At 44.5% G+C, this 22,501-nt stretch overlaps 1 protein-coding gene across 1 annotated transcript in view; it reads left to right on the top strand.

Moving 5' to 3' along the window:
* Window positions 1-22,501, top strand: part of itfg1 (integrin alpha FG-GAP repeat containing 1) — a gene marked incomplete at its 5' end in the record, with an annotated part of 124,557 nt that overhangs the window by 80,582 nt on the left and 21,474 nt on the right. Inside the window, 2 exons of the mRNA XM_080528129.1 lie at window positions 9,592-9,635; window positions 12,353-12,431. Coding sequence (XP_080384255.1) covers window positions 9,592-9,635; window positions 12,353-12,431 — 123 coding nt within the window. The remainder of the gene's footprint in view (window positions 1-9,591; window positions 9,636-12,352; window positions 12,432-22,501) is intronic.

Genomic DNA, 22,501 nt, shown 5'->3' with positions numbered 1-22,501 from the left:
TGGATCAAATACAAATGCCGAACACTTGAAGGCATTTGAGGTCTGCTTGATGTTAGGTTTGGAGCTAGGGTTATGGTTGGAGCTATGGTTTTTGCACTTTTGGAACTATTCCATTGGTCGCGTTCTACCAGGCAAATCCAATCAAGCACAGTTCAGTTTGTATTTTGTATTTGACATAGTACTATGTATTCGACCGTGGTCTGACCAACACAACTTGAATGTGTGGCTACGGTGTTTCCCCCTGGCACGCCTCGCCTTGCGCTACTGAGTCGGCGGTCCCCCCCGGGGGGGAACAAGCGGCCGATTTCCGCCGGCTTCAATTCCCCAGAACGCTTATCGAACGGCCCTCTGCCACGGTATTGACTTTGCGCCTGGATCACTCCAGGATGAAATTATAAGAGGTGGCCCTTTGGTACGGCGCCGCAGACGCGGTTAATTGCCGCGTTCAGCACAGAGGCGCAGCCAGAGATTGATCTTTTGAAGCTCATCTTCAAACAACCGTCGTTCACCGATACCGGATGGGGGGGGGTCACACTCAGCTGGAACGGTGCTCACAGAGGCTTAGGCCCAATCCCATTTCACCCCTACGGCTTGGTTTTCAGCCCTACGGCTCTGTTTTGCACGTTGATGTGTAGGGTAGGGGTGTCCCAATTCTTGTTTTCATGTAGGGGTAAGGCCAAGGGGTAGGGCTATACATCCCTTGAAACAGAGATTTTGGAACACCAGACTCGAAAACTGAGCCGTAGGGGTGGGCCTTAGGGCCTTAGTTTTCTACCACTGCACCATGGATCCTCCTTTTATTTGGCTCCGAAACTGCTTTCTAATTGCTGTGTCATTTACAGTGGAGTTAACTCAAACTGGCCGTTCAATTAGGACAGTTAATAAAGTGAAGATTGATCAGGGAGCCTGGCGTCGCACAGGGACAGATGGGGAGATGATAACCATAGATGAGGGAGGGAGGGAGGAAGGAGCCTGCCTTATCTCAGCTAGCCATACTATTACTAGTAGATTGGATCGGGAAGGAAAATGTGAGAAAGGGCTCCGTCTGCAGCGATGGGACTTATGTCCTCCCCTGCGGGTCCTGTGATGTCCAGTGGCTGTGACGTGTGGTGGAGTGAGCGCACCAGACCGGTGGCTAGTCAAAGCTTGCCCTTCCAAGGTTATGCCATTTCAAGCCCCCCCCCCCCCACTCCTTTTTGCAAAGTGGTGATCTCTAACTGGTTTGAATTTGTTGTAGCCTAGGATTTAATTTTTTCTATATTCTGTCAAGTAATCATTTCATTATTTGACTATTTGACTTTTTTTGTGTCCTGGAAACCCCCCCCCCCCCCGAAAATGAGTTCAGGAGGGCAAAAAATGCTCCTGAAAAAAGTGTGACTGTGTGCGAGTGTGTGTGTGTGTGTGTGTGTGTGTGTGTGTGTGTGTGTGTGTGTGCACGTGTGCTTGCGTGTGCGTGTGTGTGTGCGTGTGTGTATGAGAATGAGTGAGTGAGTGAGTGACAGACAGAACTATGTGAGCTGCGCTCTCTCTTATTAGGATGCAGATTAGCTGCATTGAGGAACATCTGCAGGCTTTGTTCACTTCAGCACACATCCTCTCTTCTTTCCTCTTCCCATGCCGACCAATCTGTCACTCAGGAAGTAACTCTGAGAAGATTCCACTCTTTCATATTTCAATTCAACACAGGAAATATAGAGGAGATATTCAGCCAAACAATGTTTACCTCGCCTTCTTTCTCAATATAAGTCTGCTGGAGGATATGTTTGTCTTTTTGTTTGTTAATGTTGAGACATGAATGTGTGTCAATTCACAAATCTACTCAGAATTACAGGGCTGCTGCATTAAGCTGAGTGTTTCTTGATGGAATGAGACTGAACTGATACACTCCTACTCCGGTTCAACGTCTCACCATGGGATATGCAGCCCTGCGTACCCTATTAGCTGAAACCCTGTTCAATCACTCCAGGAACAGGCCAGAAGCACTTGGCATTACTGGCCCCCGCCTCAGCCCACCCTATAAAACCTACTACAATGTACACCCATTTTGCAAACCACCTCTTCACAAGCCTGTAAAAGAGGGCCGATCGGTGAGACGTCTCCCTCATATCTCGCGGCATTTTTACGCTTTTAGGCTGAATTCGTAAAATTCGCTCTGGAAATCTGATCAGCACTCATGGAATTTCTTTTTGTCCAATCAAATTACTTGGTTTCTTTATGACATTGAACCCAGTGTGCGCTCCGGCGCTCTCAGAGCGAATTTACGAACGCAGGCTTAGTCTATTTTTGACAGACATCAGTCTGTATTAAACAAATCAAGGTCAGTATCTCTAAAATGTACACAAATAAAGTTCTATGCCTTTGGTGTAGCAGTAAAAAGAACTTGTCTGTATTTCCTTTGGCTATATACGAAATTTGGATTTTGATTCAAACAATTACTATGAGGTTCAAGTATAGATGAGCAGCCGTTATTTGATGGTATTTTTTGGTTTCACCGTTTAGAAATTACAACACTTTGTATACCTAGTCCCCCTATTTCAGGGCACGAAAAGTAAAGGGACAGTTGGCTTGTCAGGTGTTCCTGGCTAGTCAGGTGTGGTCCGTCACATCATTTGTGCAGGCATGAAAGTGCTTTCAATGTCTCATATTGAATCTAGGCTTTGCGTTTGCCTTTGGAGTCTGCTGGTGTCTGTCAACATGAGGACCAAAGAGATGTCAATGTAAGACAAGAAAGCCGTTCTTAGGCTGAGAAATCTTTTTTTTTTTTTAAACACACAAAAACTGAAAAAAATCTGAAAAATAGCCCAAACCATATGCTTGCTAAAAATCAATAGTTTGGAACATCAATAAAAAGCACTGGTGACCTCGGTTATCGCAAACAGGCTGGTAAGCCAATGAAGACATCGACAGTGTATGACTGAAGAATGTTCCAGGATATTATCACAGGTCAGGAACAGAGAGAGAGACTACCATCTGCAGAATACATCACCAGCTGACCTGCAGAGGGTTCACTGCAAGATGCGGTTACAGGTTACAGTCAGGTTACAGTTCGCTGAAAAGTATCTAAAAAGCCTGCAGAGGAAAAAGAAAAAGATCTTGTCAACATGAATTGTATCATGTAACAGAGTGATTACAAGAGGAAGGTTTGGAGAAAAAAGGATCCGTTTTCTTTCTTCTGATTTACAGCATACCATTTCATGTGAAACAGCATGGAGGGGGTGTTATCAGGGTTGCAAACTTGTCACCTTTCTGCTAAATTAGCCGTTTTTATCTCAAAATCTCTTTTTTAGGGGGGGTCTAAGTCTCATCCAAGTCACATGATGCGCGAGCTAACTAATCTCCCTGTCTGCTAAACTCCGCTGCTGTTGAAATAACTTTTAGCTTCAGGCAGCTAGGTACAATTCCAAACAGCATAGAGAACACAGTCACAGTAAACTGTTTTCTAAGTCATTCTGCAGGTGTTAAGGTCAGGGCTTCCGCTACTTACACTTGCGTCATTGTTAGACCACCGTTAGTGCTAGCGGTATCTATTTAACACCATTAGTGCTAGCGCTATCCCCCCCCTAAGGTTAGCCGCAAAAAAAAAATGTGTCACCTTTTTGGGCCATCACCAGTTTGCACCCCTGTGTTATGATTCGGGCATGTATAGCTGCCACTAGAATACAAATGCCTCCAAATGCATTGAATGGCTCTTCATCAGTAAGACAATGACCCAATGCATACTGCCATAGCAACTAGGGAGTTTTTTAGGACCAAAAAGTTGACTATTGTATGCAAAGGATTGTCGACCAAATACTAAACATTAGTGCTTCATTTGTACATTATATTAATCTGTCCCATTACTTTTGGTGCTTTAAAATATGTATGAAAAGTGTTTCCAATTCAAAATGAATAAACCAATATGTACATTAATACCTTCAAATAAAAGTTGAGAATATATATGTTAACGTCATAGTAATTATTTGATTTCAAAACCAAACTTTCAGAAAAAATTAAGAAATGCTTCGCTGTCCCATTACTTACACAGAGCAATATATGCTGACAGAACACAAACGCATCATTTCTGATGTAGCTCTCGTGCAAGACGTTTGTGTAAAGACACATGGATTTGTAAAGGCAGATAAGAAAGAAATGATTAAATCAAGGTTATACTGTGGAAACTTTTAATTTATTTTATTCCCTTTCTCCAGTTATACAATAGACATCGATTTGACACAACTTTGAAAGTACTTCCAGTGTTTTCCCATTGTGTCAGAAACTTTTTTTTTACCTATTACACGTCCTCTATCATTCTTCATTCTCATCTTGTGAGAGAGTCCTTTGCTCCACCGCGCCCATATAAAACCACATCTCAGGGAGTACAGATGGAATATTTTATTTCACTTCTGTGGCCCGTGGATGACTGACAGCTGAGAGCTGGTGTGTCATATGACCCTCAAACAAAGGTATAGTTGCGCTATGTCAGAGTGGAACAGAGGGGCAGAGTATGACCAGCAGATCAAACACATACAGACATCTAGGCAGACTTGTTACACTTGTTACTTTAGTCCCTCCTATTTGTCTAACCACTCCCATTAAGATGATGCACTGCAAAGTAGCTACAAGGCACCTCCTAAAATGTATCACTATGATACTGTAGCAGTGTGACATGACATTCATAACAAAGTACCTGGATCACCATTCACCATTAAGATGCCGATTTACGGCCAAGCTCCACCTGCTGCGGTGCGTCAACTTCCCGTTGTCCAAGCTCCACCTGCTGCGTTGCGTCAACGTTGCGTCAACGTCAACGTTCTACTCTAGCTCCACTGGCATTTTTTTGTATACGGGAGTAATTTCACCCTTGACTGCAATATGTCCACAACAATAACAACATCATACAGAACATTTTCCAATCAGGGTCATATTTTATCTACATATTCCCAAATAGATAGTTGCTAGTTCAGTAGATGTTCAACTAACTGTCAACAACATTTCAACTAACTAACCACTAATCCTAAACCTTGCCCTAACCTTAAATCTAACCCTATCCTTAACCATAAATCTAGTTACATATCAACAGCAACAACTAGTCGCATATAAAAAATAATATTTTTCGACCTCAAGGATCAGCCGTTCGTCGTCCATTCCTGCAACAAGCTTTCAAGCACCTGTGGTGATTGACAGCTGACTCGCGTGAATAGCAATTCGCAATAGCTGAGTAGTTGGCTACAAGCATTTTCAATCTGGTATTATCTCTATTAACCGCTGTGGTGATTTAACAGCTGATAAACAATTTATAATATATATATCATAATATCAAGTGCACTACAAACAGAGCAAAACAATAAAACAACACCAGAAAACAACCAATAGGCTACAATTATAACCAACAACTACAATTGTAAATATACATCTCACGCCCCACGTGGGGCAAATATACAATTGGTCTCATTGTGACGTCTGCGTCCACCGTCAAAAATCAAACTTTTTTGAATGTCTACTTTGGACGCAGCCATCGGACGCAACGCTGACGCAACGCAACGCAGCAGGTGGAGCACCTCTAATTGATTACAATGCATTTGATCCCAATTTCGGACGCAACGCACATTAGACGCAACGCTCGATGGCCATGGTGGAGCTTGGCCGTTAGTCATATACCGGTAACCCAGTACTATGTGGCTCACTTTAGTGAGTGTGTTTTATTCCTGCTGGTCCCATGTACCATGATGCAAATACAAGTATGCCTCAGTGTACTGTAAGCAGGGTTCACACTAAAGTACTTGAATGTGACGATCAGTAATGAAAATCTGATCTTTTCTCAATTTGGTCCTTACCGATTATTATTGCAGATTTATAATTATTCTTATTCTTTTTGGACACAGATTGTAATGCATTATGTCTGCAATTCTCAAGTCGTGCAAAAAAAAAAATGTTTAGTTTTTCTTGTAAACAAACTTTTTCAAAAGCAAGGACTGTGTGATCATCTAATTATGTGTAGTTATGTGTTTTTAGCATGTTGATGTTCTATCAGCATGTTGTGATGTGCTGAACATGCAGTTAGATGTTCATAGCGATTCCTTCTTAGCTGCTAGCTAATAGCAGCTGTTTTGCGTGCATTTTGATTCAGAGCGAGTTTCTCTGGCATTTGGTTTGAGGTGCACCAACATTCAAATAAGCATGTCTTCGTCAACTATTTTCAATGTATGACACATCATTTGAAATCTTACAATCTGCACTTTCATAATCTGGAAAATAAATAAATAAATGACCATGCCCTACTTGATAACTTTTTCACCAGACCCTGTCAATATTTATTTCTACTAGATTAAAATTACAATTAGTGTTAAGTCCTGGAATTTGATTTGTCTGTATGGACCTTGTGTAAGTCACTTTGAATAAAACAGACAAAATATAACATAAGCAATGGTAGTAAATAATAGTTTTCAAACAATACTTGAATAGTTATTTACATATAGAAATTAAAGGAACAAACCCAAAGCTTTCAAGTACATTCACTGGCTGGTCGTGTCACATTAAGCTTTATCATTGATGTGTGAAGATGTCGTATGTATGTGCAGTAGATGAGTCCGTATGGAATCTCTTATCTCTACTGTAGGCTATATGAAGCTGCTGGTATTATAAAGCACAGTATCTATCAGATGAATCCACAAGAAACAGAAAATCCCATGTTTTAAGTATGTCATTGGGATTCACAGGTTTTTAATGTTAATATCTGTATTCCTCTTAAACTGCCTGCTACTGTGGAGCTCTTTTCTCCTCACACTTGCTACTCCAGACTGGCACATTATTAGAGCAGGCAACACGCACACACGCACACATAGGCACACACACACACTGACACTGACACACTGACAGGCACACACACACCAATAGACACACCAAATCCCACACACACACACGCACTAATAGACAAGCAAAGACATACACACATGTAGTATACTGGCAGTCCATTTCATCTTCCACCTCAGTGGGTTAGTCCTGCTGGGGATCTGCCATCAGTGATGACATCGCCCTTGTCTCAGCTCACTGTGACAAATGGCTCTCTCGAATGGCTCCACGAGATGTACGTGTCTGTGTGTGTGTGTGTGCGTGCGTGCGTGCGTGCGTGCGTGCGTGTGTGTGTGTGTTTTTAGGAGAGCATGGAGCAGAGGATCGTTGACTCGTTGGTGCGATGTGTTCTGCACTGCTCGCCTCACACTGTTAATACCCCTTCCTCCTGTGTGTGTGTGTGTGTATGCGTGCGTGCACCTGTTTGCGTGTCAGTCAGACTTTAGCCCTGAATACCTCTTGTGCTAGTGGTCTTTGTAACATTGCATGTACTGCCCCTACTAGGCACCTGTCGTATCTGATAAGGAAATAATGAGCGACAGAAGAAAAGCCCAAAAAATGCCATTGACTGTACAAAAGAGTCTGGGTTCTTAGAAAACTCCAGACAGGGGTTAGTCTCTGAGAGACAGAGGGGGAGCGATGTCTAGCCAAGCACACACAGATACATCCCCTTCCTGAAGCGCTGGCATGCCAAGTGAGTCGTGAAGGACAGTGACATGCTCTCGACTCGCAAGCGCTACCCTGTCTCTGACTCTCTCTCAGCATCGCACACGCATCATCGCCCACCGCCAGGGAGTTTGTATGGAGTCTCTATGTCATCCTCATTGATTGGATTTACTCATTCTACTAACTACTACAAAGCATCGCTTAAACGCCCCCCATGGCCCCTTTGAACAAGCCTGAAACGCTGTTGTACAGAGATACAGTTAGAGAGCGCAGAGACAAGACCTGGGATCAAACGGTGTGTGTTCTCTTTTTATACTTTCACCGTTTCACTGAGTCTGCCTGCATACAGAATTGAGTCAGCCTTCAAACAGTCACGAAAACATTACGCTATTCAAACCCATGTCGGACAGAGAGTCCACTGGAGCCCCTGTGTTGCTTGGTGTTTTGCTCCTTTGAAGATATCCTATCCATTTCCTTCAGTCAGTGAATCTAAACCAAGCACAGCTTAAGTGGTAGAAAGTGTTGGGCAGTATTGTTTGAACCGGACCATGTTTTTTGTTCTCACCTGGGGAAAGCTAAGGGTTTTCCAATCTGACCTTTAGGTCATGGGTCAGCGTGGGTCGGAATTGGCTAGGTGTTCTGGAAACTAGCCAAGCTGAGAAGTAATAGAACGAAAGTGTCTGTGTTTTTGGAGAATACAGCTGTTTTGGGGGAAAGTCTGGATGTTGTGTTTCTGAAGTTGAAACTACGGTTACTGAATTTAGGAGAGTGAAGCCCTGGTATAGGTTGGTTCATTTCAACCTTAGCATAGGCTACTGTCGGTCAGTGGCAAATGCTTGTAATGTTCACAAATTGTGAACGAAACAGTCGTGAAGTAAACTAACCGCTGCAGGTCGTCCATTTATTAACTGGCCAGTGGAGTCATTATTTTACTGAATCCCATTTCAGTAAAATGCTCGAAATCTGTAACAAGAACGTGTTGTTTTGTCCTCTGTCGTCTGCACACACCTATTGTCAGCCATACTTTTTATAATGAATATACTTCTGCTGCTAAAGGCTCAATGCCTATGATCTATTGATCTACTCCGTCCTCTACTCACAGTCAACAGATGTTCCACAAGATCCCAGGTCACTCTGACTCTCTCTGATCATAGATATCGGCATTCTCCTCTAACCCTGACCTGATTACAAGAGTACAAGATTAAAGCACCAGCACATACAGTATAACTATTCGATCATATCGACCGATGAGACATAAGCCCCAATGAAAGGCATCGGAGGTCAAAGGGCCCGATGTAAGACTCATCCTCTTGTAAGACAACTTTCATCTGATGGCTTTGAATGAGGTCATTTGTGGATCTCTGCAGAAAGTGTACATGCACACACACACACACACACACACACACACACACACACAGGATAGGAGGATAGCAGGGCCTAATTAAGACCCTATTCAGCAGCTCCAACTTCAATGGGCAAATTACCATTGCCAGACCATCAGTATGCTAATATAGTAATTCCTGATTAAGAATTCAGGATTTTGTCCTTGCGACAAATTCACATGCACCAACACCACCACCCAACTTATTAGTGAACAGTTATTTTCTGTGTTCATCATTACTACCGATAACTTTTTCTCCTTGTTTTCTTAACACTGCATTTGTTTCGCTCTCCCCTTAATAAAAAAAGCAACAAGAGACGATAATATTGTCTGTATATAATATATATATATATTATATAGAAGACCAGCAAACCAATAAAGACCAACTCTAGATAGTCTATCAAGGTTTTATTTTCACCATTAACTATGCTATTGTTTATTGTTCATTCATGTCATTTTAATGCTGTGTCGTGACTGACATTACCCACTCTCTTAGGGCTTTCACACCGGCACGAGCCCGCGTTCATACACTGGTTCATACACTGGTACACTGGTATGAACGCGGGCTCGTTCGCCAGACAGCGCCAACGTTCGGAGGTTCCCGAACGCGAACCGGCACGGTTCTTTGCCGGTGTGAAAGCCCTATCTGTGGTCTTGGTTATTTTATGGCAGGTAAAGAGACTGCAACTAACCAGTGTCCTTATCTCCTCCCCCAGTTCTCAGTGGACTCTGCTCTAACGACTGTCCAGACAACGTCAAGGTAAGACTCCTGTGTTTGGTTTTGTAACATGCATCATTCTAGAATAGTGAGACTCTTGAATTCATCTCAAGAGACTCGAGTGTGGAGTGAGGAATGATTGTTCTAGCAGGCCCAGTCTCCCCAGCTCTCCTCTCCCTCTCTCTTCTCGGTCGTGTCATGTCACTCCTTCTCATAGCGAACGACAGGCCGCGCGCTGGTGCTGTCAGAATGTTTGTTTTGGTTGTTTGTCTCTCCGCGCTGTGTTGTCTGTCCATTGATATTCACCCCCCCATTGGCTGATTCACCGGCCAGAGTGATTGATTGAGTCGATGTCTGAGGCTGCTTTGGGCTGTTCTGCTCTCCTCCTTTTTAAGTCTCACATCTATCACCCACACACTGTCTCTCTCTCTCTCTCTCTTCTCCTTGACTGTCTTCCCCAACATTTGTCAGCTCCTCTATCACTCCTCTCCCATCTGTGTTTGTTAGGTTTTCATCCTCCGTTGCTGCTTGAGAAAAAATACATAATCATTTTTAAGTCATAATGAGAATAATTGAAAAGAAATCTGAGCTTGAGTTTGTTCGTTCTTTAGCGCAAACCACCTGTTTGAAGGTGAAAAGGTCTGACTTGGGGCGCTTAGGTGGCGTAGTGGATTAAGCGCTGACCATGTACCGCAGGGTTCCCGGTTCGATTCCAGCCGCGGACATATCCCGCATGTCATCCCTTCTCTCTCTCTCTCACCCATCCTTCCTGTCATAATCTCTACTATATCTGTCGTTAAAAAAAAGAAAAAATATGAGTGGGACTGCCCCACTCAGAAAAAATTACTTAGTTATAACTTAGTGACTTAGTGGGGTCACACCACACTGCTGCGTGCCCTTGACAGGCCTTAGCTTTTCATTAAGCAGGTAAAAACGGAGCCAAGTCCAACCAGAGAGATAGCTCTCTTCATTAGGATGTCATCCTTTCTTTAATGAAGAGCTAACACAGCCCCTCCACATGGCCACTCACTCATTTCCCGCTCCGCAGAACCCTCCGCAAGGCATGCTGGGAGAATATAACTCTCCGCTGACTGCTCAACAGAGAGACAGTAAAGGGCACACAGGTTACTGCATATGGATTTCATAGACTTGCATAGCGGTACTGCTCCCAATCTTGAGATCTCTCGTAATAGGCCTACCTTGACTGCAGATGATCGAATCCTCCCCTCGATACTTTTCGTTGTTCCTGTCCCTCCCCTCCCGTCTTTTTCCCCCATCTTACTTTTATAATCTATTCTGTCTAGATAACACGAAAACGAGGGGTGGTGGTTGTGTATTTCTGAGGTACAATACACATCAATTTAGTACAGGCTATAATTTTGTTAGGGCAGGGGAATTATATTCAAAGCAATTTAACAGATAATTTTCCAATTATGAGGCCTACTAATTACGTGGCTTGGAGTGCAACAGCTTGAGAATGGACGACGGCGATTGTCTTTTTGGAAACGACTTTCTCAGACAAGTCTGAAAAGGCTATGTCTGTCTTAGACTAGAGACCTCTCTTCCTGTGATAAGAGAATCCGCTCGGTGGTTCACATACCTGTTTCCATCAACGTATCTATGGTAACCCATCCATTAGATCCATCCATTAGGTTCTTCTATATAAAAACGCCACTGCTTCAATTATCATCAGAAAATGAGATCATCACATAATAATCTCTCTATTTAGTCCCTACATCTCCTCAGCGCTCACTTTGAGACTAACGAGATGGAATTGATCACTCAATGGACATCATTTTCAACTTCCCACTAGTCTTAGATAGACAGAGAATGTACAGTACACATTGGCCTAATTCACCTTGGGGGGAACATTTGCATGCACTCTCCCTGTCCTGATCCATTTAAATATTCATCTGCGACATGCCGTCTTGGACTGGTGCTGTTCATTAGCATTTGGAGGGATTAGCTGTAGCAGCAGGAGAGAGTCTGCATAATGCAAGGGTTCTGATGGAACTAGCCTAGCCTCCCGAGCTGCTGTGCTGAGCCAGAGTACAACATTTTCAAAAAAATAGCCGTATTTCTTCTTTTGACGTGGTGAATGCTGTCGAGCAAAAACATTTACAAAATAAAGCCCATTTTTTTGTTTGCTTGTCCTCAAAAAGTGTCCGAATACATCTCACATTGTCCAGTCTGCTGCTCTTCCATTCAAGAACCTTGGTTAGAATGTGAGGTCAAGTAGTAACGACAGAATGATTTTTGCCTTGGGAGGCTTAGACCTGCCTGTGCTTTAGTTCAGCCCAACGACTCAGAGCAGATCTCCCCAGAGCTGCTGGGGCCAGTTCCCCCTTGATCCCCCTTGGCTCCAAAAAGGTCATGGACGCTTTACACACGCTCTCTTCACACAGCCAAAAGCTCTGAGGCGCATCATTGAAGGGAGCATGTGCGTGTGTGTCTGTGTCTGTGTCTCTGTGTGTGTGTGTGTGTGTGTGTGTGTGTGTGTGTGTGTGTGTGTGTGTGTGTGTGTCTGTGTCTGTGTCTGTGTGTGTGTGTGTGTGTGTGTGTCTGTCTGTGTCTGTGTCTGTCTGTGTCTGTGTCTGTGTGTCTGTCTAATGTTGAGAATAGATGATGATAGATGATGATAGATCTCTCAGTGGGGAAGTTTGAAAATCAGTATTTTCTCTCTTTCTCAATACTATGTGTGAGCTTCAATACTGTGTGTGTGTGTGTGTGTGTGTGTTTGTTTGTTTTTTGCTTCGCAGCCTTTCGGTGTGAACCAGCCCGGACCATACGTCATGTACACCTCTGTAGACTCCAACGGCTACCTGAAGAATGCCTCAGGTGAGTTCCTTACAGTGTATACATTCTATATACGTTCTAAACATTCTGTGTTGTTTGTAAAGTCGCCAGCTTGGCCCTGGCATTGTGTCATGTAGTTGTATGGGTGTCTGGGTTAACAGACATGAGTTGTTTCATTGAGAAAGGGTTTGAATCCAGAGTTTCTATCTTTTCCGCAGTGCTTACGGTAGCAGGGTTGAGTGTCTCGCCTGCGGTGTGCCACTGGTCAGTGTGTCTGTGTGAGCGTGCGTGCCGAGTGTGGGTGAGATACCCAATAGTCCCAGGGGTTTAATTGAATCCTGGGCTTGTTGTGTTTTCACAGATAATAGCCCTGTCAACCATCACCTCCATCTCACCAGAGGTTATCGTTGCCCACCTGCCTGATAATGTTGACACAGCGTTTCCTGTTAAGAGAAAGTCATGATGGGGAAAGAGGGTTATTTGGTTTGTTTGCAGGGGGATTGGAGGTCTTTGTGCGAGGTTCTTTATCAGAGGTGGAAAAAGAAGAGAGGGAGAGAAAGAGAGAGAGGGAGAGATCTTGTCTTGTCCTGCAATGAAAAAAGAGAGATTTGATGGAAAAAGAACCTATATACTTCACAGAGAAAAGGTAACAAGGACTCAGTGAAGAGGAGGGTGTAAGGATGTTGCAAAGGTGCCGGGCTGCTCGTGTGTGTGAGGCTCAAAGGGAACGGTGTTAATCTTTGATGTCTCCTTCCTCTTAAGATGAACTGTCCCTTATATGCCCCCCCAATATAAAGAGCTCCTCTAATGTACAGTAGTCCCTACATTATGGAGTGGCCATGGTGAATGCATAGCACAATCTTCTCACTAGCCTAACCAGCTCAAGGTTGAATTCAATTATTGATACACTGAAGAGTGGTCCTTTATAAGATGTTAAACCCAGTCAGTAGATATAGATCTACAGTACACATCCTTTTTCTTGATGAAGTGATTTGGACCTGATTATAGCCTGTATTAGTTCAAAGCTGCTTGAATGATGTACGATACTTGGTGTCTGATTGGCCAAACTGGACAGATGTAGGCTAGCAAGGTAATGTCTCTCCCCCTGCAATGTACACAAGGTGACAAACCCATTTCCAAGACAAATCGCAAAACGACCGCACGGAGAGAAATTATTTTTAGGTAGTAAAAAGAGTAATGGATTCGGGCATATGCAGTTGAAATATTTGGATTCTGCCATGAATAATCCCTTGCTTTTTAAAAAGCCTTTTGTACTTGCTTCGCAGTCTAATACTTTTTTCTCTCTCTCTCTCTCTCACACACACACACACACAGATGCTTTAGTGTATGCTCCGATGACTGCAGGCTATCTCTCTCTCTGTCTCTCTCTCTCTCTCTCTCTCTCTCTCTCTCTCTCTCTCTCTATTGCTCACGTTCTCTTCTCCCTGTTTCTCTGTCTGTGTGTGTGTGTGTGGGGGGGGGGGCTTTGTTTGTGTCTTTCCAAGTGTGTCCTATTGTATACTTTTTGAAACTTTCACTGTGTTTCGTTGTAATGAAGTTGCAATATGAGACGAAGTTATTCAGAGAAGAGGCTGAGACTCTCTCCTCTCAGTCTCTCTCTGACAGGTGGATGTTACGGGGGCAAGAGCACAATCCGTCAGAGAGCCCAGAAGGAGTTACAATCAAGAGAACCAGAAAAAGTCGTCTCTCACCAAATAGCTTTTTCTATATTCTGCTGTGCTTGCGATTCAATATTGCGATGCCGTCAGACATGGCAGTCATCCCTGAGATTGAATGTTTACCGCCTTTGTGTCGAGCTAAACTGCTCCCAGGGTTTAGAAATGTTTTGAAAGGTTTGAAAATGTTCAAAAGGTAAAAACGGGAGAGGGGTAAAGGGAGATCACGTAGATAAGTGCAAGTTGACTTTGGTAGGTGAAGTTGACTTTGGTAAGTGAAGTCGACTTTGGTAGCTGAATCGACGTGCAGGAGTCCCAAAAAAATATGACCATCTGTTTTTCTTTTCACTCCCTTCTCTTTCTGTGTGGACGTGATTCATGCTGAAGATTTGGGATTCAACCCCATCTGGACTACTAGAATGACTAGAATGCCGCTGATAGGGCTGTTGTTTCGAGCTAGATATACTTTGACGGAGGGTGGATATAGGATCCAGCCTATAGGATGGATACCTAGTGTACTCTTTGCCTAGCCTCCAAATCTGTGCTTTAGCCAACTCCTACTTTAGGACCAGCTGGCGAGGACAAGTCTGATAGCGAGACATAGTTGGCTAGTCTGTTGGCTAAATCACATACATAAAAAGGAGACAAGCTAGGACACGGAGCAAGCACAAGCGCCTAGGTACACAGGCAGGTCAGGTGGACTGTAAGGAGAGCGGGGGGACAGCCCTGGGACGGGTAGTAGTGAAGGTCCCCAGACCCCTCATTTAACAGTAATAAAGTGTGTTGTGGGACAGCGCCAGTAGTGTACCGGGTGATTTAAAGTGTATTTATTCTGCAGTTGGGGGCCTGGGGAGAGACAGCTAGACTGCCAGAAATGAGCGATGGCAGGCATACCCTCTCTCTCTCTCTCTCTCTCTCTCTCTCTCTCTCTCTCTCTCTCTCTCTCTCTCTCTCTCTCTCCCTCTCCCTCTCCCTCTCTCTCTCTCTCTCTCTCTCTCCCTCTCCCTCTCCCTCTCTCTCTCTCCCTCTCCCTCTCCCTCTCCCTCTCCCTCTCCCTCTCCCTCTCCCTCTCCCTCTCCCTCTCCCTCTCTCTCTCTCTCTCTCTCTCTCTCCCTCTCCCTCTCTCTACTGGGGCTCCATGCTCTTCACTTACCCTTCACACACTGGAACAGAGGGATGAGGAGAGGAGGAGAAGAGAGATGATGGGATGATAAGGGAAAAGAGGAGTGTGGGGGGGGAAACATACAAGTAAGCGGTTACAGAGCAGACAGGAATGGCAGTGGAGAAGTGAGAGAGAGAGAGCTGGTCGACAGCAACGCAGGAGAGACAAAAAAAAAAACTTCAAACCGGGTGAGAGAGGAATGGACAGTGAAAAAATGGAGTCATAAGAAAGATATGGAATAGATTGGACAGGGACCACGGGGGGTTACAGAAGGTAGGACGGCCCCGACTGTATGGTGAGCCAGGAGGGATACTGTATGGATTAGGCTACATCGCTAGCATTAGGTACCCATGCTGATCTGTCTCACCCGATCAGTCACACCCGCTTAGCGTGCCTAGACTACTGTAAGCTGTGGTCCAGAGATAGCGCTCTTGACTGCGGGGCTGCTGTGTCGCAACTAAGGCTTTAAGCTATCTCTCTCTCTCTCTCTCCCTCTCTCTCCCCCTCTCTCCCCCTCTCTCTCTCTCCCTCTCCCTCCCTCCCTCCCTCTCTCTCTCTCGTGAACTGCATAAACAGATCTGACCCCACTATGACATTTCACTGTCAGTACATCTCTAGTCTATGCACAGTACAGCTCCCCCCAATGACACACACATACACACACACACACACACATACACATCAGGGTTTCCGTTAACCGGTAATTACCGGTCTTTGTCCGGTAAAATTTGTTGAAGTCCGACAAATTGAAAACTCGTCTGACATAAATGTCCGGTGAAAATAATTCCCTCTAAGCACAATTTGAATACAATTCGCTAAAGTTCACATTCTGATTCCTTCTATTTTAAAAAAGACGAATATATAGGCTATGTATTTATTTTATTATGATATGATTTGACACCGGCATGATGATGACTCCTAATGTGTAGGCTGCCTATGCGAAACAGCGGTGGTTTCCGGTGTGCGCTATAACTCGTGCACAATCGAGTCGAGGCAGAGAGGAGGATAGCGATGTTTCTCTCTGTGATTATGCAAGCCTTTTCTGAAAGGGATGAGAACCCGATTGTTTCAGCTTCTCCCAGGGAGAAAGTGGTAGAGTTACCATCCTCCCCGAGTCCTACCATACCATCCGCTGACAGCCTATCTCTGCCTGTAACCGGCGAGCGATTGCGTGTCGCTCAAGTAGCTGATCAGTCATTAAACAAATGTTTTTTACATGCAGCTAGTGAGGAATCTGAAATAGGGGGCAACGTAGTTTATTTCCTTCATGATGGGATATTAATGCGTAAATGGTCTCCTCCTAATGCAAATGGTTGTGAGTGGAATACTGTAAAACAAGTGGTTGTGCCTGTGGGTTATAGACAACAGGTGTTATCTGTAGCACATGAGAGCCAGTGGTCAGGACATTTAGGTATAACTAAAACTTATCAGCTGATATTGAAACATTTCTTTTGGCCCGGACTGAAGGCGGATGTTGCCAAGCACTGCCGCTGTTGCCATACTTGTCAGATGGCGGGTAAGCCTAATCAATCCATTCCACCCGCACCATTGCATCCCATTCCTGCTATAGGGGAGCCATTTGAACGTGTAATAATTGATTGTGTTGGACCTTTGCCTAGGACTAAAAGTGGAAGTCAGTATTTGCTCACTATTATGTGCGCTGCTACTCGTTTTCCCGAAGCTGTTCCGTTGAGTAACATATCAGCCAGCTCAGTGGTGAAAGCTTTAACAACGTTTTTTTCCACATTCGGTCTTCCTCTTGTTATACAATCTGACCAGGGCACTAACTTTCAGTCTAAGCTTTTCAAACAAGCCCTAAGAACGTTAGGGGTACGATGTCACGCCAGAAGCCTACATGCTTGCACTGTTCAATAAAATGTTATACATCTAGACATTGTGGTATTTCTTTATATACGTATCCCAGCCTGCCTATTGTTTCTCAATAAACAGTTATGTTCTCCTCATTGTCATACTCCCGAGTCCGATTAAGTATGATTTGACAGGCAGCTAAACGAAATGCCTTCCCAACCAGCGAGACCTGGTTATAGAAATGACGTTGTTTTATTGATAAAAAAAAGGTAAAACTGGAAAGAGAAAATAGAAAACTCACATTAATCCCAAACAATTTAACAAACTTCAGTTAACGTAATGTGGAGTCCGTTCATTGATCGATGCTGTCTGTTCAGTTCCCAGTGAGGCGCCTGTTCAGCGCTGGACATAATGGCATAGCGCGCATGCGAATCATGTTATATTATTATATATTATATAGCTCGCATCTAATCGTATCGGATGAGAAATAGACATTAAATGGCATATATAGGCCGCTACACAACAGTAATCACCGCGACAAACAGCTATATTAGATTTGAAAAAAATATATATGATTTTGAAAAAAAAAAAAATATTATATTTTAATATGATGACCGGAATATATCACGTTTGTCCGGTAAATCGAAATCTTCCCGGACACGATGTCCGGCGGCAATTTTTTCTAACGGAAACCCTGATACACATACACATACATGTGATAACCACTGATAATACCCAGCTGATGCCCTACTATAGGTAAAGGTCACTGGTAATACTGGACACACAGCCGCATCACGACCGCCATTTAGGTTTCTAGATGCTTGTGTACATAAGGGAGTAAGAGACATCTGGTATCAACACATGTACAGCTCACAGCTTGAGCCAGGAAGATGACCCTGTGTGTGGGAGAGTGTCTGTGTGCGCGGTGGGGGGGGGCGGACAGGAAGAGGGCATTTGCCATGGTGGGTTAGCCGCGGTGCGCTGCTGCTGTGGAAGCTTGTTGGTCTTGGGTTAGCTGCAGATTAGCAGTAGCATCACTGTAAAACAGACCCGGTGTCTGGGTGTAAGGTTAGGGGGGGCAGTGTTAGTGCTAAAACTAAACATAAACAGAATGAGTCGAACAGACATACTCATTAAAATCAACACTCCATGGTGGGTGTACCGCTAGCTATCCTTTGCTGAACCATTTGGATGTTTTAGTTTACAGCGTTATACGCTAGGAAAGTCTGTATGTCACAAACTGCAGAATGTAATCAAAACTGGAGACACTATTAGCCTAATGGTAAATACTAGAATTTACCGTGCCTGCAGCAGTAAACCTAACATATTTTACCATTTGTTTAGCGACTGCGCAGATCCATTTTTGCTAGTATTCATAACAGTGACACCTGCCTCCGTAGATGACAGGTGTCTCCAGTTATCTTTACATTCTGCTGTTTGTGACGTACGGACTTCCTAACAACCAACCAGCTCAGCTGTCATTGGAATGGGAAATGGGAAATGATGGTTCGTTGCTATGGTGCCGTCTCGGATTAATATTTTTTGTTCAGTCCCCCGCCTGCCTCGCTTGCATATCGATCTTCATAACCCAGGTGGTCTCCTTCTCCATCTCAGCTAACAGAATAGTAATGCTGTCTCCTATTGTGTGTGTGCGTGCGTGCGTGCATGCGTGCGCACACACTCTTGTATGCTTCAGTGTATGTCGCTATATGCTTGTGCCTTGTCTGTTTGTGTGTGTGTGTGTGTGTGTGTGTGTGTGTATACTGTACATAATTGACTGTGTGTGGGAGTCCATTTAATTTCTGTGCAGTGTAGTGTATGTATGTATGTGCACTGCTCCTGAGAGAACCAGCGCCCACTCTACTGCATCTGCACCTCTCACCTCTACTCTCCTCACCCCTCTGGCTATTTCAAAGCGCAGCCATAGGATGCTCCAGCCCAACTCCCCCAGTACGAAACCATACACTAGTATTTACACATAATTTCATGAATATTGAGCTCAAAGGTGAATTTCCCATAATGTCTGTCTCGGCTGTGTTTTGAGCTAAAGAGTTGTTGGTGAATTCAGCTGTCTATGGCCTGTTGTGGAGTTTTTTGTTGTTTTTTTAATGTTGTTTTTTTATAACTACTAGATATAGTAGAGATTATGACAGGAAGGATGGGTGAGAGAGAGAGAAGGGATGGCATGCAGGATATGTCCACGGCTGGAATCGAACCGGGAGCCCTGCGGTACATGGTCAGCGCTTAATCCACTACGCCACCTAAGCGCCCCCCTGTTGTGGAGTTTATGAATGAATGAATGAATGAATGGTCTTTATTGTCATTGCTACAGTACAGGTACCAAACAACGAAATTTAGGAGGGGTGGGTCCCCTGGTGTTAGGAAAGAAAAAAAAAAAAAAAACTTTTAAAAAGAACACAAGAAGGGAAGGAGCTGGTTTACATAAATAAAGGCTATGTACACTATCCACTATACTATACTGTGCAGATAGACGACTAGGGTTGTCATATTGCACAATAGTGTTATTGCACATTTATTTAAATAAAGCTAGATATGCTGTAGGTGTGTGAGGTGCGACGTACTAGAAACTGGAGTTTTCCAAATCTAGGAAGCTGTTGGTCAATTTATACACTCGGTAGGTTACATAGATGTAATGTTTCTAGAATGTGTCTCTGTGAATGCTATGCTATGCTAAAGGCGTGAGTTATGTAGATGTAGGGTTTCTAGAGCATGTCTCCGAGGTTTAAAGGTGAATCCGTGCTGTAGGTCTGAGTTATGTAGATGTCGTGTTTTTACATAGAGGGAGCTGTTGTGGGCTGTAGCCTTCTGTTGGGTGTGAATCTGTATGCCATAGATGTGACATACATAGATGCGGTATCTTGGGGTCTGCTAAGCAGATGAGATTGATCACCCTGAACCAGGACCATGGCAGCAAAGAGCCTCATTATTAACTGCAATGAGAGCAATTGTGGGTGTGAGAACGAGAGAGCAGCTGCCACACAGACCAGAGAGAGACGGACAGACAGACAGACAGACAGACAGAGGGACGGAGAGACGGAGAGAGAGGGAGAGAGAGACAGAGAGAGATACAGATACACAGACAGAGAAAGAGAGAGCAGCTGCCACACAGACCAGGGAGAGACAGACAGACAGACACACAGAGAGAGAGAGAGAGAGAGAGAGAGAGAGAGAGAGAGAGAGAGATAGAGATAGAGATACAGGTGCCGATACACAGACAGAGAAAGAGAGAGCACCTACCACACAGATCAGAGACATACAGTACAGACAGAGACACATAGATAGCAACGGATAGAGATACAAGACAGACAGACAGAGACACAGACACACAGAAAGAGCTTCTCCCACACAGACCAGAGGTAGAGAGAGAGAGACAGAGACAGAGAGGTTGAAAGAGAGAGGATGAAGAAAGACGATCTGTTTGGGAAGAGAAAATACAGAAGAAAATGAGACAATGCAAATGGTCCCATTTGACAAACAAAGGATTGCAAATGATTGGTACCCGTGGTACTGCATAGACGAGCAGCGCGGGTTAGCGGGGAGTTTGCCTTGCTCGTTGAAAGGGAGAAGACATGGAGGGATGAAGAACAAACAGCTACAGATTGATGCTGAACTTCAGCAGGCTCTGTTTAATTTGGCAAGTGTGTGTGCACACACACACACATACACACACACACACCTTCACATAACCACTCGCTTAGTTGCACAAGGCCAGACAAGACACACACACACCTTCACACACACACACACATACCCACACACACACACCTTCACATAACCACTCGCTTAGTTGCACAAGGCCAGACTGACGTCAGCAAAGCACACATCATACATATGCACTGTCTGCCAGAGACGCACTTTCTCTTTCATGCACACACGCACACACACACACACACTGTGCTCTCTCCGAGGCTGACCTGGGTGTGGAGCTGTGTGAGGAAGAGGTGAATTGAAAGTTTTGTATGTGAGGAAGTGTGCAGAGCTAACCAAGCGGAGAGAGAGTATTATTATTGATCAGAGCTTTGTTCAGCTCCTGGTTCTCCTCTCCTCTTTCTGGCTTTCTGCACTCAGACCAGTAAATTGGGCTTGTCACCAATACAGAGGAGCCCGAACAGGCTGTAGGATTAGACCTCCAGCTGTTCAAGTCTCTGTCTGTCTGTCTGTCTGTCTGTCTGTCTGTGTCTCAGCCTCCCTTAGTCTCTGTTCCTCTATCTGTGTGTATCTGTATCTGACCGTACAGCATGTATCTCTGACTCCATGTGTCTCTGATTGTCCCTGTCTATCTCTCTCTCTCTCTCCCCCGTGTGTGTGTGTGTGTGTGTGTGTGTGTGTGTGTGTGTGTGTGTGTGTGTGTGTGTGTGTGTGTGTGTGTGTAGCACTGTACCTCTGTGTTCCACCAGTGCTAATGGTCTGTGTCTCTCACGATCCCCGTACAATGGACCTGATTGGCTCCCAATGCCAGCTCCTCACCAGTAACCTGGAGAGCATCCCAGTTTGAACTGCTGTGACACGTCCAATTATGAGTGAGAAAAAGGGAGGGGGGGGCGGGGGAGAGAGAGATAAATAAAGGAAAGAGAGTGAGAGATCGTGTGAAAGTTACTAAGTGTGTGAGAGAGAGAGAAAGAGGAAGGGGCAGACTGAAATAGAGAAAGTGTGGTGTGAAAGTGAGGTGTATAGTGTGAAACGGAGAGGGAGGGAGGGAGAAGAACAGAAGGGAGTGGAAGAGAAAGAAAGATAAAAAAAGGAGGAAAAGCGAGTAATCCTTTAATGTCACACCCTCGCGATCACATCCCCCCTTCAGCAACCCTACCCATAATCCATCACTCACAGATCTGCCTTCCATTTCCATTCACCTCTTCCCTCATTGTTAACGATCTTCATAAACAACGTCTTGATGATCGCAGCGACACCTGCTGCGGACGTACATGCGTGTGCGCATGTGCGTGCGTGTGTGTGTGTGTGTGTGTTTTATTCTTTCTGTTCCCCTGAGAGTGTGCTATTGGTGATAAGGAGGAGAAGTGGATGGAGATGGAGCCCTCAGGGTACACCACTAATCTCCCCCTCCACAGACACACACGTCTCCACTGCCAAATCAATGTCTGAATCTTCCGCCATTGTGTGGGTGCCGAGAGCCCCTGTCGCGGGGGCTTAGCTGGGCCTCGATGTGTGTACCACTCCATTCCTCTCTCTAGTGCCTTGATCCCTCAAACACACATACTATACACACTTACATGCACACACACACACACACACACACACACACACACACATATACACTCTCTCTCCCTCTCTCTCACACACACACACACACACCAAACTAGCATATTCAATACTATTTTGCCCCTTTAATCTTGTGGAAATGGCCGATCAGGGGAAAGAATGGTTTCTATAGCAACGGATGCTGGGAATCTCTCGGCAAACATGTTTTCCAGGATGATCTGGCCGGG

The sequence above is a fragment of the Nansenia antarctica genome (genome assembly GCF_963989245.1).
Source record: "Nansenia antarctica genome assembly, chromosome: 4".
Lineage (NCBI taxonomy): Eukaryota > Metazoa > Chordata > Actinopteri > Argentiniformes > Microstomatidae > Nansenia > Nansenia antarctica.
Note: the sequence above shows the minus strand (reverse complement) of the source record. Positions and strands in the feature narration are given on the sequence as shown.